Here is a 15880-nt window from a genome sequence, read left to right as displayed (position 1 = left end):
ATTGTACTGAAATAACACTAGGGAATTCCTCAAAATGAAAAATATGAGTCTCCTGACTAAAATGGACACTAAACATCTTTGCACATTGAATAAAAAACATTCATACTAAGAAAATTGTTTGTCTGTGATATTGAAATTTCATAATCAGTGGAAACTGTGTAACACAAATAACCTGGTGTCTTCCAAAATCCATTGTAAGGAAAAAAGAAGCCTATAGATGCAGACTGTAGATTAAAAGAGTGTTAAGAGCCAGTCAGTTTACAGGTGGTGCACACCTGTAATCCCAGCTATGCAGGAGGCTGAGGCACGAGGTTCAAAAGTTCAAGGCAAGTTTGAGCAACTTAGCAAGACCTCTGCTTCAAGATAAAATAAATAAATGAAAACGCTAGATGGCAGAGTACCAGCACTAAAAAGAGAAAGAGAGAGATTGATTTAAGAAACTTATCAATTATGATATGTGAACATCACTGGAATTCAGATTTAAACATACTGTAAAAATACACATAAGTGGGGTTGTGGCTCAGCGGCAGAGTGTTCACCTAGCACCAGAGTGTTCACCTAGCACATGCAAGGCCCTGGGTTCAAACCTCAGCACCACATATATAAATAAAATAAATAAATAAAAGGTGTTGTGTCCAACTACAACTAAAAAATAAATGTTAAAAAAAATACACATAAGTTTTGCCATTTATGAGACAAATTAAAATTTGAATAATGTCTAGACACTTAAGTAATTACTGTTAAATAATTTAGATATGATATTGATAATGTAGTTTTAAATAAAAGGCCCTTTATTTTTACAAATATTTATGGTTAAAATGATGTATATCTGTGGGGTTGGGGGTGTGGCTCAGTGGCAGAGTGCTTGCCTTGCACACGTGAGGCACTGGGTTTGATCCTCAGCACCACATAAAAATAAATAAACAAAATAAAGAAATTGTGTCCATGTATAATTAAAAAAAATATTTTTAAATGATGTGATATCTGTGGATTTTTTCAATATAACATTGGAAGAGGGAAAGTGAGTATAAATGACACAAGACCACCGGCATAATGCAGGCATGGTGGGTGCATGCCTGTAATCCCAGCAATTCCAGAGGCTGAGGCAGGAGGATTGCAAATTCATAAGTTCAAAGCCAGCCTCAGCAATTTGACAATGCCCTAAGCAACTTAGCAAGACTCAGTCTCAAAATTAAAAATTAAAAGGGCTGGAGGTATAGCTCAGTGGTAAAGCACCCCTGAGATCAATCTCTAGTATCAAAAAAAAAAATGCCCATAAATTGATAATTATTGAAGCTCATTAAGAATATTATCAGGTTCATTATACTATTCTGTCTATTATACAGATGTTTAGAATTCCCATAATAAAAAGCTGGGGTAGGGGAGAGGATAAGGAAAACTTTCACAGAGGAAAAGAGAAAAAGGTCATAAACAAAGTAACCCAAACCAGAATAACATTGGGCCTCTCGACAGCATAAGAAGAACCAGTTGGGGCTGGGGTTGTAACTCAGTGGTAGAGCACTTGCCTAGCATGTATGAGGTACAGGTTTCAATTCTCCGTACCACATATAAATAAATAAATAAAATAAAGGTCTATCAACAACTAAAAAATATTTTTAAAAAGAAAGAATTGTGGACAAGGCCTTCAAATTCCAAAATTAATGGCCTCCAATCTAAAATTTATTTTTAGCTAAGTTATAACCACCCTAATATTTTACTGATAAAAACATGCTCCGACATAAAATTCTGCATAAAATTTAGCTCCCATATGCCTTTCTTTAGAGACTACTAGACTGTGTGCTCTACTGAAATAAAAGCAACATAGAAGGTAGAAAAACAGATCCAACAGAAGAGGATACTGAAGAAATCCCAGGATGACAGCTATGCCATACAGCAATAAAAAAGAGATGGATGATACAAGAGAGAACAAGCCCCAGAAGGATATGAGAATTTTCTGAGGATAAACTCCAAAACGTTACCTAGTAGGCATCCTTCAAGCTTTCATAAATTTCCATTTTCACCAGCAAAGTATGGGAATTTTTAACACTACACTCACCAACCATTATGGGGTGGTACCATCATTTTTTTATGTTAATATCATTGGTAGTATAGCCTTTCTTACATTAGGTTGAGGTTAACCATTTTTCATGTTTCTTAATGGTCTGAATCTCTTCTTTCATATTTGTTTTTGCTGTTGTTTGTTTGTTTGTTTGGTGGTGCTGGAGATTGAACCTAGGGCTTCATGCATGCTAAGTAAGCACTCTACAACAAAGCTATATCCCCAGCCCCTGTTTGTGGTTCTTGATTAGAGTTTTTCCCACAAGGATTTTTCCTCTTTCTTATTGAACAGTAGGAATTTAGATATAAATGGAGACAGAGGTAATTACCCTTTGTGATATATATTCTTCCATTTTTTATTTCTCTTTATTTTGTTAAAAGTACGGGATTTGCTTATATGTGACTACTTTTCAAAGTCATATCTATAAATCTGTTCTTATCTGATTTTGTTCCTTCACATTTATAATGAATAAAAGTGCTATTGTACTTAACAGAAAAATAATAATCTAAATTTTCTTTTTCTTGCCACCATGGTGGCATACACCTGTAATGCCAACAACTCAGGAGACTGATGCAAAGAGAACCACAAGTTCAAGACCAGCTTCAGCAACTTAGCAAGACCCTCAGTGAGTAGGACCCTGTCTCAAAATAAAAAATAAAAAAGTCTAGGGATGTGACTCAGTGGTTAAGCACAGGTGTGTTCAATCTCCAATACCAAATAAATAAATAAATACTCTTCCTCTTAGTTTATCTTCCTTTTTAACATTATACTCATTTCAATCAACTGAAATACATTTTAGAATATAATATAAAGTAGGGATTTTATGATATTTTGTCTCAATAGTTAATCAATTATTTCAACATGATTTACTGAATAATCTTTCCTAATCTCAATGATTTTCTTAAAAATACCTTAATATGCTAAATTGTTAGATAATATCTACAAGTCTATTCCTGGATTCTTAATTCTGTTCCATTGAAACTCTAATCTTTTTTATTGTTTGTTTGTTTATTTATTTATTTGTTTGTTTATTTATTTATTTATTTATTTATTTATTTATTTATTTTAGTTGTAGATGGACACATTACCTTTATTTATTTATCTTTATGTGGTGCTGAGGATCGAACCCAGTGCCTCACACATGTAAGACTAGCACTCTACCACTGAGCCACAACTCTAGCCCCTAAAACTCTAAACTTAAGTGTTATTGCATTTTGGTCTTTCAACAAATTTTTCCCTTTCTTTGGATACCAGCAAACTGGTATGGATTCTTTTAGATTCTTTATTGATTCTTTTCTTAGGGAATCTAATTCTCCTATATCAAAAGAATGCAATAAATTTGTGTATTCTTTTTCCTATTTAAAAAAGAAGGCGGCTGAGGATATAGCTCAGTGTTAGAGTGGCTGCCTAGCGTGCATGAGGCCCTGGGAGGGGAGTGAGGTGCAGGAGGAGAAGAAACCATAAAGATGAGAGGCCAAGCACGGTGGCACACGCCTATAATCCCAGCAGCTCAGGAGGCTGGGGCAGGAGGATCATAGGTTCAAAGCCAGCCTCTGTAACTTAGTGAGGCCTTAAGCAATTTAGTGAGATCCTGTCTCAAAATAAAAAATAAAATAAAAAGGGGTAGAGATGTACATCAGTAGTTAAGCGCCCCTGGGTTTAACCCCTGGTTCCAAAAAAAAAAAAGAGGAGTTTTTTTGTGTGTGTGTTTTAATTTTGGTAGGACAGGAGGAATTTATTTGGGGTGAATTATCTCTTTCAATCAAATGTCCACTTTAGGACTTGAATCCTCAATAAAGTAACAAAAAAATGAAAATTACTGGTACCAATTCATCCCAACTTTATCTATAATTTCTGCTCTTAAGACCTCTCTGGGATCCACATGATTTTTTAGTTTGATTCCTTAGCCTTCCTTCTGATTACATATGTTATTTTCTGCCAAACTTCCTTATTAAAATTTTTATAGGTGTCAGTAATTTTAAAGTTGATTTTCTTTATGATTCAGAGGTATAAACATATCATTTGAAAGTGATAAGAATCATACCTCCTTTCTAAAAGTTTTATATTTGTTTATTTGTGTGTTTGAATATGGTGCACTAGGGATCAAACACAGGGCCTTATGCATGTTAGGCAAGCACCCCACCACTGAGCTACAACCCCAGCTTACCAGAAGTAAAAATTCTTATTGCTATTCTTGCTTTTATATATTTTTCTGGCTCAAATTCCCAGAACAATGTTATATGATACTAATAAGTTTAACAAATGTACCTCTTGAACTCATCATTAAATATTCTTTATAAATAATGTACTTAAGAAGGATTACAAATTATGTTTAGGACGGAATCTTCTTTATCTACTCAAATACATCATTTCCCAGAAACCAAAGGAAGTTAAAAAAAAAAGGATAAACTATTAATTAGATTTCTCTGAAGATTAAAGCTATTTTCAGCATAATTCACTCATAAAGATCACATTTTCATTTTAAATTTGATGTTCCTTTCTCATCTAAATTCCCACCTTAAAAGTATTCCACAAAACCAGCTACTACAAATGATTCAAACTACAAAATTAGAATTTACTATTACTTTTGTCATTTAAGACCTATGTATGCCAAATCTTATCCTATGTTGCTTCCTCAACCTTATACTGTAAACAATTATTCTTAAACTTCCCAAATATTCCATGAGAACTCTAAAAAATGACCATGTTTTCAAAATTAGGTACAAAATATAAAATATTCAGATACAAAAGTTTTCAAAAAAGCCAAATATACACTATAAATGCTCCCTCAAATTAGTTTTTTATACAATAACATTTTATCTAACAAATCACTACATGAATAACATTTATACATTATAAAAGAATGATATAATATACCTCGAATTCTTTTCTAAGACATTCTTCTCGCTGAGTACTAAATTCAAGTTCACTTGTTTGTCGTTGTAAAAGGTCAGAGCATTCCATATGTTTTGTTTCTAACTGTTCAACTTTCTTGTGCATACTTTGTACAGCACTATCTTGCTCCTGGAAAATAATTCATTTTTTGCGTCAGTAATGACTAAAAGTTACTCTACGGAAGACAATGAGTAACTAAATCTATGCTTCAATCATAATAATAGGTTAATTTATATAGACAAGAGAGGCCTTAATATTTCCATCAATGTTTCAGATTATTCATGTATTTAAAAAGCATATCTAGAGTTTTACAAGTTTAAAAATCTGATTGACATATTACAAATGAAAATGTGTATAGTATAATAAAATGTTATGCTACCTCAACTGACCTCTAAGTTATTTACATAATGCTGTCAGTCAACTGTCATATATAATGTTTACCCCTTTTTAAATTTTTAAAGCAGTTAGTAATACAAATGTATGTGAGAAAGCGATGATTAGTTTGAATGAGTAATAATAACCCTTGAGAGATTTTCATGTAAACCTATGGTACTTAAATTATATATTTGGAGCTCTTAAAATTGTATCCACTAGATGGCTGTGTTTCATTGAGAAATTTCAGTTTTCAAAGTCTGTACTATCGAAAGAAAATATTAAAGATAGTATGCTTTACTCTCTCCATCTCTTTTTCCAACTAAATTCAGAAATCAGAGTTGAATTTTATTGATATTCAAATATAAAGTTAACATATGTATCAAAGGTATTTCTACATGTTAACTTTATATTTGAATATCAATAAAATTAATGGATGGATCTAATTAATCTAGACCCATTAAGTAGATGCATCTAATTAATCTAGATCCATCATTCTCACTCAGGCCTTTAACAGAGTCTTCTTTCCCACCTTTTCCTCACTAGCAAACTCTTACTCATAGACATACACACATACATATTTATACATGTCTTCAAGAGTTCTTAGCCACTCAAAAGATATCTTCAGAATCTGGGCATGTAAATCCTTTTGGAGATTATAGTTTGGAAAGTAACACTTTCACACACAAAAAAAAAACACCTCTTTTAAGACTATTAAGCACTAAATATCATAATATTATTCTACATGACAGAGATCTCTCGTTAAGCAGTCAAAAACACCAGTATTAATTCAATGCACCATTAAGTTATATGCCTTAATTTACAAATATGTAATCTCTGACTGTGATTCATCAACTTAAATACTAAATGTACTTCAATATGAATATTCCGTAATTTCTAAAGTTAATCACAAAGTAAGCCAGTCTGAAATAAAAACAAAATAGAGACTATAACCAAAAAATGTTTGTATCCTAGTTGATGGAAAATTATTTCATGCATTTATTAAATGAAGTAAAGAAATTATTCACGATGAACTGGGAGAACAATTCAGTGGTAGAACGCTTGCCTGGAATGCATAAGGCCCTGGGTTAGATACCCATCACCACAAAAAAATATATGGTGGGGATGAGATCTCCAGTATCACACACAAAAATGTGATATATCTAGTCACATATCCTATAGTAAAAACCACAATGGAAAGACCCCTTAACCCCTTAGTCCCTCAGTATTAAACATGACTATTTGTGATATTTTTTAAAATTTCCCAACATGAGAGATGAAGTCTAAATCAAAAATATACTTTCCCTAAATAATCAGGGGGATGAAGATGTATGTGTGTATGAGAGAGAGAAGTCTCATGAGACTTACTTACAAAATGCAAGTGACAGTTTGGCAAAAAAGACCTGACTACAGGGAAGTTGGAAGGAGAAAAGAAAAAACAATGTGACTTGTGAATCCCACTTTACCGATAAATAGTGTAAAAAGACAAAATATAATCATACATGTTGATGCATACATCATTCATATAATCATTCCATTATTCTAAACAAAGAACATGCCCATTATCCCCTGTGAGTATGAATGTAATCCATTATTTTAAAAAGCTAGAAAATCAAAGGCCAATCGGTTAAAGGTTATTATGTTTATTTTGGTGAGATTTTTACCTTTATGATGCCTGAGCCATATAAAACTTACCAAATAGCCTGAAGTATTTAAAGATGTAGATTAAACTGACCTAACAATCACAATTTCCATAGAGAGGTCAAGAAGTCCATTGATATTATGTAATAGCTACTATTTCATTCTTGGTTTTCGTTTTGTTTATGTGTGTGTATGTGTGGGTGGTGCTGGAGATTGAACCCAGGGCTTTGTGCATGTGAGACAAGCACTCTTACCAACTAAGCTATATCTCCGCAGCCCTTAGTTACTATTCATTCTTGATACAAACACACAAACATGTACACTTTTTAGAGAAAAATATACCTTCTCCAAATAGTAGAGTTTTTTTTAGGAATTCTCCATCAAAACACATAAGCTGAGGTTGGGGATGTGGCTCAGTGGTAGAGTGCTTGCCTACCATGTGTGAGGCACTGGGTTCAAACCTCAGTACCACATAAATAAATAAAATAAAAGTATTGTGTCCATCTACAACTAAAAAAATGCATTTAAAAAAAACATATAAACTAAGTTAACAGATTACACTGAGATAAGTTACACTGATTTTCTAAAGTCAAACTGCCTAACATTTATCGTCTATTTTTATATTTTTACCCTTTTTTTGGGGGGAGTGGGTAACCAGGGATTGAATGAACCAAGGGGTGCTTAACTAGTAAGCCACATCCCCAGCTCTTTTTACTTTTCTTATTTTGAGACAGGGTCTCACTAAGTTGCTTAGGGCTTCGGTAAATTGCTGAGGCTGGCTTTGAACTTGTGATCATCCTACATTACCATCCGGAGCCACTGGGATTATGGGCATGTGCCACCACACCTGGGTTATTTTGACCTTTTTAAAATATTGCTGCATTTGGCTGGCTAATACTGTGTGTGTGTGTGTGTGTGTGTATGTGTGCGTGACACTGGGAATTGAACCCAGGACCTTGTGCATGCAAGGCAAGCATTCTACCAACTGAGTTATATCCCCAGCCCTACTATGTATACTATTTTTGAATGTATATTCATGAGTGAGATTAGCTATAACTACCTTTTCTCGTATCCTTATCAGCTTGGTATCAGATAATGTTATCAAGATTCTTCCAGGTCTAGGGTTATAGCTCAGTGGTAGAGTATTTGCCCAGCATGTGTGAGGCACTGGGTTTGATTCTCAGCAAAGCACATAAATAAATAAATTAAATAAAGGTCCATGGACAATAAAAAAAATAAATGGTTTTTTAAATATTTATTTTTTACTTGTAGTTGGACACAATACATTTATTTTATTTATTTATTTTTATGTGGTGCTGAGGATTGAACCCAGGGCCTCATACATGCTAGGCAAGTGCTCTACCACTGAGCCACAACCCCAGCCTAAATAAACAATTTTTAAAAATATTTTTTCCATTCTCTGGAGTTTATTTGCTCCTTGAATATTTCTTTTTAATCGCTAATAAAAGTTTTGATATTTATTCAATCTATTTAATGGTTACAAGATTATTTTCTACTTCCTACTTTTTCTTAAATTAGTTGGGGGAATGGGAATAATTATATATGGATATATCTGCTTCAAATATCCAGTTACATATCCTATAGTAATGACCACAATGGAAAGGTCCCTTAGTCCCTCACTCTCAAACATAACTAACCATGATATTTGAAAAAAATTCCCCCAACATGAAAGATGATATCTAAATTAAGTGGGGTGAAGGTAAGGGACAACCTGGGATAACAAACATGTAAGGAGGAAAAACACTTCAAAATATCCTCAGAGAACCCAAGTAATTCTGGAATTGCAGAGAAAAGACAGCTAAAAAATCTTTCCTCCATAAAAGCAGCAACAATAGTGACAAAAGCTGTCAAAATCAAATCTTCTCATAATTCTGGAAAAAAACAAAGACTCATCTATGCAAGAAAATCAACAATTATAATACATCAATAAAAAAGTGTAAAGACAGAAAAAAAAAAGAAATCAACCAAATATCAGTAAGAATAGGGATATTTCTGGCATTTTAACTTGCATTAGTTCCATCCTCCCCCTCATCCAGTTCTTGAGAGCCCTGAAAATCAATAGCCTCAAAATAGTAGTAGCTATGGAATCCAACGGCCTAGCTACCCTGGGAAAGGAAGAGGAGTTTGGAGTTCCCCAAAAGCTCCATTCACAAAGAACTAGTTTGTTTTCACCTGTCTGGAAGCTCCCTGGGAAGTTCCATTCTCAGGATTTGACTTTATTTGACCTTACTCTGTGTGAACAATTTGTGGCAATTGTTTGTGATCACATCTGTTTGGGATGGAGATACAAGCTGGGATTAACAAAAGGTGACCAAAACCTTAAAAGAAAAATTGAGTAATAAGATGTCCAAAGAGGCTTTGAAAAGTTCTGACATATTCCTAGAATCCAGAGAGCAATGCCAAATACAGGGCTGTATGTATGAATGCCCAGAAATGATCTGAGAAAGACCCAAGCTCTCATCTCCCTCTAGCTGAATTGGGGCTGTATGCAAGCAGGAAGTGAAGGCTAAAGCAGAGTTTTAATCTGCATACAGAAACATCGACTACATACTCCAACACAAAAAGCACTCCAGCAAAGGCTAGGAGATTTAGCTGTGCAAACCACTTACAGAAATCTCTGCCCAATCACTGACTGACATTTGCAAACCAAGCAGATGCTTTACTGAATACATATGATAAATACAGACTTTAAAAGGTTTAGATCCAAGCCAGGCACGGTGTCGCATGCCTGTAATCCCAACAGCTCAGGAAGCTGAGACAGGAGGATTACAACTTCAAAGCTAGCCTCAGCAAAAGCGAGGTGCTAAGCAACTAACTGAAACCCCACCTCTAAATAAAATACAAAATAGGGTTGGGGATGTGGCTCAGTGGTCAAGTACCCCTGAGTTCAATCCCCAGTAACAAAAGAAAAGGTTTAGAGCCAGAAAAGTAAAAAATAATCAACAATGTGAAAAGATGTGCAATAGCATTAGTCATTAGGAAAATCAAAATCACAATGGGATATACCATTTCATATCCACTAAGATAGCTATCATCAAAAAGACTTCTAATAACAAGTGATGGCAATAATGTAGAAAAATTAGAAACCTCAGACATAATACCACAGACTGAATAAGTTATAGCATTAGACAATCTGTCAGTTCCCCAAAAGTTATACATGAAGTTACCATATGACCCAGAAATTACGCTCCTGGGTATATACCATGAAAACTGAAAAACCTATGTCAACTCAAATATTTGTACACAAATAAAGTTCATAGTAGAACTGTTAGAGTGCTCAAAAAGTAGAAATAACACAAATATCTACCATCCGATAAATAATGTCATATATCTATACAACAAAATATTATCTTAACATAAATATATGAGATACCAGTACACATTACAAAACGGATGAATCCTGAAGACATGATACTAAATTAAAAAAAAAAAAAATCCAGCGGCTCGGCGCAGACTGAAGGCCCGGCGGCCCTCCCTCGGCTCAGTGCAGACGGAAGGTGGCGCAGAACACAGGCTTTGCTTGCGGGTCACTAGACCCAGCTCTGAACACAGCACAAGGCTACCCCAGCACCCCCACCTCACCAAACACCCTATGCGGGTAACAGACGGAATCCATCTTGGAAAACCTTACTCGCCATCTATCGGTGGGTGTGGCTACCAGCACGGTTCTGCGGCGGATCAGGTACCTGGTTTCCAACTCCCCCACCCGCAGCGGTGATAACTCAAAATTTTTCCCACAAGCTTTTGGGGGGCGTAGCTATCAACGCAGAACAGCAACTGTACAGGCACCTAGTTTCCAAATCAGAGACTAAAAGTAGGGAGGCTCCAAGTGGAAGTTCAAGTCCTCTCACACTGGCTACCTCCACCCCCCTAAATACAGAGACTCAAGCCAGGAAAAGACAACTCCACCTACTGGAAAAAAAGAAAACAGAGTTCTGAGATCTTCCTTTCCTTTCCTTTCCTTTCCTTTCCTCCCCTTCCCCTTCCCCTTCCCCTTCCCTTTCCCCTTCCCCTTCCCTTTCCCTTCCCTTTCCCTTCCCTTCCCTTCCCTTCCCTCCTTCTTTCTTTCTTTCTTTCCTTTTCTCTATCTTCTCATCCACTCCTCTACCCTTCCCCCTCTGCTCCTCACAACCTCAAAATATGTGAATCCAAGAATTTTGCATGAAATTAGACTTTAAGAACTGAATCACCAGAATAATATAATATAGAGGAATTGCATAGGCCCCACCTCACCCCTCACCCCTTTATTTTTTCTTATTTTCTTTCTCCCTCTCTTTCTTTCTTTCCATGTTATTTTTTCTCTTTTCTTCTTTTTTTTCTTCTTTTTTCTTCCTCCCTCTATCCCACTTTCAACCTCCTATCTTTTACTATTTACACGTAGGGTAATTTTCTAAATACAGATAAGGAGTTTGAAGTTATACATTCTTCCATAAATTACCCCTGTCTATTCATTAGAGTTCTCCTCTAAAGTTTCTAAGTTAGAGTAATCCCATACCCTCACTCCTTTCCCCCTTAACATGATGTCCTATGACTGACCCTCAGTTCTCTGTACACCACCAGAAATGGTATGCCTTTTATGAAACTAATGACTATATTCTAAATACTAATTGAAGCCAACATCTGTAGACATAGAGTCTAACTATAAATGTAGTAATAATGAAAACTTGCTCATAGATGATGTATTATTGATATTGGGAACTGTTAACATTGTTTTTCTCCACAAAAGAGAGATTTTGGAACTATATAAGAGCAATATAAATATATAGGGGAAAAAATATTAACACAACAGTCACACAGAGCTGGAAAGAAATGTGAGCAATATGAAAAGACAAGGAAAGAAAGGACCACAAACAATGCAGGACAAGTCAATATTAGAAGAGGTAAATCTGCAGCAGAAGGAATGTCAGATAGAATTCAAGATATACATGGTTCAGATGATATGGAGTCTTAAGGAAGACATTAGACAGCAAATGCAAACAATGAAAGTTCACTTTGACAATGAATTACATAAACAAATCCAAGAAGCAAAAGATAAACTCTACAGGGAGATAGAGGTTATGCAAAAAAAAAAAAACAAACAGAAATCCTGGAAATGAAAGAAATTATAAACCAAATTAAAAACTCAAATGAGAGTATCATCGGTAGAGTAGACCAATTAGAAGTCAGAACATCAGACAATGAAGACAAAATATATCATCTTGAAAAGAGCCTAAACAACTCAGAAAAGCTGATAAAAAACCATGAGCAGAAAATTCAAGAAATCTGGGATACCATAAAAAGACCAAATTTAAGAGTTATAGAGATAGAGGAAGGTATAGAGGTCCAAACCAAAGGAATGAGCAATCTGTTCAATGAAATAATTTTAGAAAACTTTCCAGACATGAAGAATGAAACAGAAATCCAAATCCTACAAGCCTGAAAGTACAAAACCACAAGAGACCCACGACAAGACACATAATAATGAAAATGTCCAACATATAGAACAAGGAGATAATTTTAAAAGCTAAAAGAGAAAGGAGGAAGATTACATTTAGGGATAAACCAATTAGGTTAGCGGCTGATTTTTCATCACAGACGCTGAAAGCTAGAAGATCCTGGAACAATGTATTTCAAACACTGAAAGATAATGGGTTCAAACCAAGAATCTTGTATCCAGCAAACTAAACTTCAGGTTTGACAATGAAATAAAAACCTTCTACAATAAACAAAAGTTAAAAGAATTTGCAGCTAGAAAATCAGTTCTGCAAAGCATCTTGGGCAAAACATTACACGAAGAGGAAATGAAAAACAACATCGAAAATCAACAGTGGGAAGTAGTACAGTAAGGAGAAAAACTAATCAAAGAGGAAAAACAAATCAAGTTAAGTAACAAAAATAAACAAACATGGCTGGAAGTACAAACCATATCTCAATAGTAACCCTAAATGTTAATGGCTTAAACTCACCAATCAAAACACATAAAAAGATCCAATAATATGCTGCCTACAGGAGACTCATCTGATAGGAAAAGACATACACAGACTGAGGGTGAAAGGTTGGGAAAAATCATATCACTCACATGGACCTTGGAAGCAAGCAGGGGTGTCCATACTCATATCAAATAAAATAGACTTCAAGCCAAAGTTAATCAAAAGAGATAAAGAAGGACATTACATACTGCTAAAGGGAACCATTCAATAACAAGACATAACAATCATTAATATATATGCCCCAAACAATGGTGCAGCTATGTTCATCAAGCAAACTCTTTTCAAGTTCAAGAGACAAATAGGCCACAACACAATAATCATGGGTGACTTTAACACACCTCTCTCACCTCTGGACAGATCTTCCAAACAAAAGTTGAATAAAGAAACTATAGACCTCAATAACACAATTAATAACTTAGACTTAATTGACATATATAGAATATATCAACCAAAATCAAACGGATACACTTTTTTCTCAGCAGCTCATGGATCCTTCTCAAAAATAGACCATATATTATACCATAGGGCAACTCTTAGCAAATATAAAGGAGTAGAGATATTACCATGCATTTTATCCGATCATAATAGAATGAAATTGGAAATCAACGATAAAATAAGGAAGAAAAATTCCTATATCACTTGGAGAATGAACAATATGCTACTGAATGAACAATGGTTACAGAAGACATCAAGGAGGAAATTTAAAAATTCTTAGAGATAAATGAAAATACAGACACAACATATCAAAATCTATGGGACACTATGAAGCAGTACTAAGAGGAAAATTCATTGCATGCAATTCATTCCTCAAAAAAAAGAAAGAGCCAACAAATAAATGATCTCACACTACATCTCAAAGCCCTAGAAAAAGAGCAGCAAATGCAGTAGAAGGCAAGAAATAACCAAAATAAGAGCTGAAATCAATGAAATCGAAATAAAAGAAACAATTAAAAAAATTGACAAAACTAAAAGTTGGTTCTTTGAAAAAAATAAATAAGATTGACAGACCCTTAGCCATGCTAACAAAGGAGAGAACCCAAATTACTAGCATACGGGATGAAAAAGGCAATATTACAACAGACTCTACAGAAATACAGAAAATAATTAGAAATTATTTTGAAATCTTATATTCCAATAAAATAGAAGACAGCAAAGGCATCGATAAATTCCTTAAGTCATATGATCTGCCCAGATTGAGTCAGGAAGATATAGACAACTTAAACAGACCAATATCATGTGAAGAAATACAAGAAGCAATCAAAAGATTACCAACCAAGAAAAGCCCAGGACTGGATGGATATACTGCAGAGTTTTACAAGACCTTTAAAGAAGAACTAATACCAATACTCTTCAATCTATTTTAGGAAACAGAAAAAGAGGGAGTACTTCCAAATTCATTCTATGAGGTCAATATCACCCTGATTCCAAAACCAGACAAAGACACTTCAAAGAAAGAAAATTTCAGACCAATATCTCTAATGAATATAGATGCAAAAATCCTCAATAAAATTCTGGCAAATCGGATACAAAACCATATCAAAAAGATCGTACACCATGATCAAGTGGGTTTCATCCCCGGGATGCAAGGCTGGATGCAAGGATGTAATTCACCACATCAATAGATTTAAAGATAAGAACCATATGATCATCTCGATATATCGACACAGAAAAAGCCTTCGACAAAATACATCATCCCTTTATGTTTAAAACACTAGAAAAACTAGGGATAACAGGAACTTACCTCAACATTGTAAAAGCTATCTACGCTAAGCCTCAGGCCATCATCATTCTAAACGGAGAAAAACTGAAGACATTCCCTCTAAAATCTGAAGAAGACAGGGATGCCCTCTCTCACCACTTCTATTCAACATAGTTCTTGAAACACTAGCCAGAGCAATTAGATGAAAGAAATTAAAGGCATAAATATAGGAAAAGAAGAACTTAAACTAGCACTATTTGCTGATGATATGATCCTATACCTAGCAGATAAAAAAAGTTCTACCAAGAAACTTCTAGATCTAGTAAATGAATTCACCAAAGTGGCAGAATATAAAATCAACACCCATAAATCAAAGACATTCCTGTATATCAGTAACAAATCCTCTGAAATGGAAATGAGGAAAACTACCCCATTCACAACATCCTCAAAAAAAACAAAATACTTGGGAATCAACTTAACAAAAGAGGTGAAAGATCTATACAATGAAAACTATAGAACCCTAAAGAGAGAAATATAAGAAGACCTTAGAAGATGGAAAGATATACCTTGCTCATGGATAGGCAGAATTAATATTATTAAAATGGCCATATTACCAAAAGCACTCTACAGATTCAACGCAATTCCGATCAAAATCCCAACAGCATTCCTCACAGAAATAGAAAAAGCAATTATGAAATTCATCTGGAAAAATAAGAGACCCAGAATAGCTAAAGCAATTCTACGCAGGAAGAGTGAAACAGGTGGTATCACTATACCAGATCTTAAAACTACACCAAAATTAATAAAATTGAAACAAATTTTTTTTCAAAAGAATCAATGAAACAGCCAGGAGTACTATTATACATTTATAATCCCAGCAGCTCAGAAGGCTGAGGCAGGAGGATCACAAGTTCAAAGCCAGCCTCAGCAAAAGCTAGGCACTAAGCAATTCAGTGAGACCCGGTCTCTAAATAAAATACAAAATAGGGCTAGGGATGTGGCTCAGTGGCTGAGTGCCCCTGAATTCAATCCCCAGTACTCCCCACCAAAAAAAAATCGATGAAAAAAAAAGTTGGTTCTTTGAAAAAAATAAATAAAATTAATAGATCTTTAGCCACAATAATGAAGGGAAAAAAAAAAAAGAGGAATCTCAAATTACTAAAATATGTGATGAAAAAAGAAATACCACTGCAGAAACCAATGAAATTCAGACAATAATCAGAA

The 15880-nt window shown here is 34.6% G+C and overlaps 1 protein-coding gene across 3 annotated transcripts in view; it reads right to left on the bottom strand.

The window, feature by feature from the left end:
• The window catches only part of Ccdc171 (coiled-coil domain containing 171), a 397216-nt gene that overhangs the window by 330500 nt on the left and 50836 nt on the right, over positions 1 to 15880 (bottom strand). For all 3 annotated transcript variants that reach the window (XM_058586353.1, XM_058586352.1, XM_046467410.2), the window contains one exon: positions 4937 to 5083. In XM_058586353.1, the coding sequence (XP_058442336.1) occupies positions 4937 to 5083 (147 nt within the window). The remainder of the gene's footprint in view (positions 1 to 4936; positions 5084 to 15880) is intronic.

This window comes from Marmota monax, unplaced genomic scaffold (genome assembly GCF_021218885.2).
Source record: "Marmota monax isolate L192 unplaced genomic scaffold, Marmota_monax_Labrador192_F-V1.1 WCK01_AAM20220418_F8-fsc00033, whole genome shotgun sequence".
Classification (NCBI taxonomy): domain Eukaryota; kingdom Metazoa; phylum Chordata; class Mammalia; order Rodentia; family Sciuridae; genus Marmota; species Marmota monax.
Note: the sequence above shows the minus strand (reverse complement) of the source record. Positions and strands in the feature narration are given on the sequence as shown.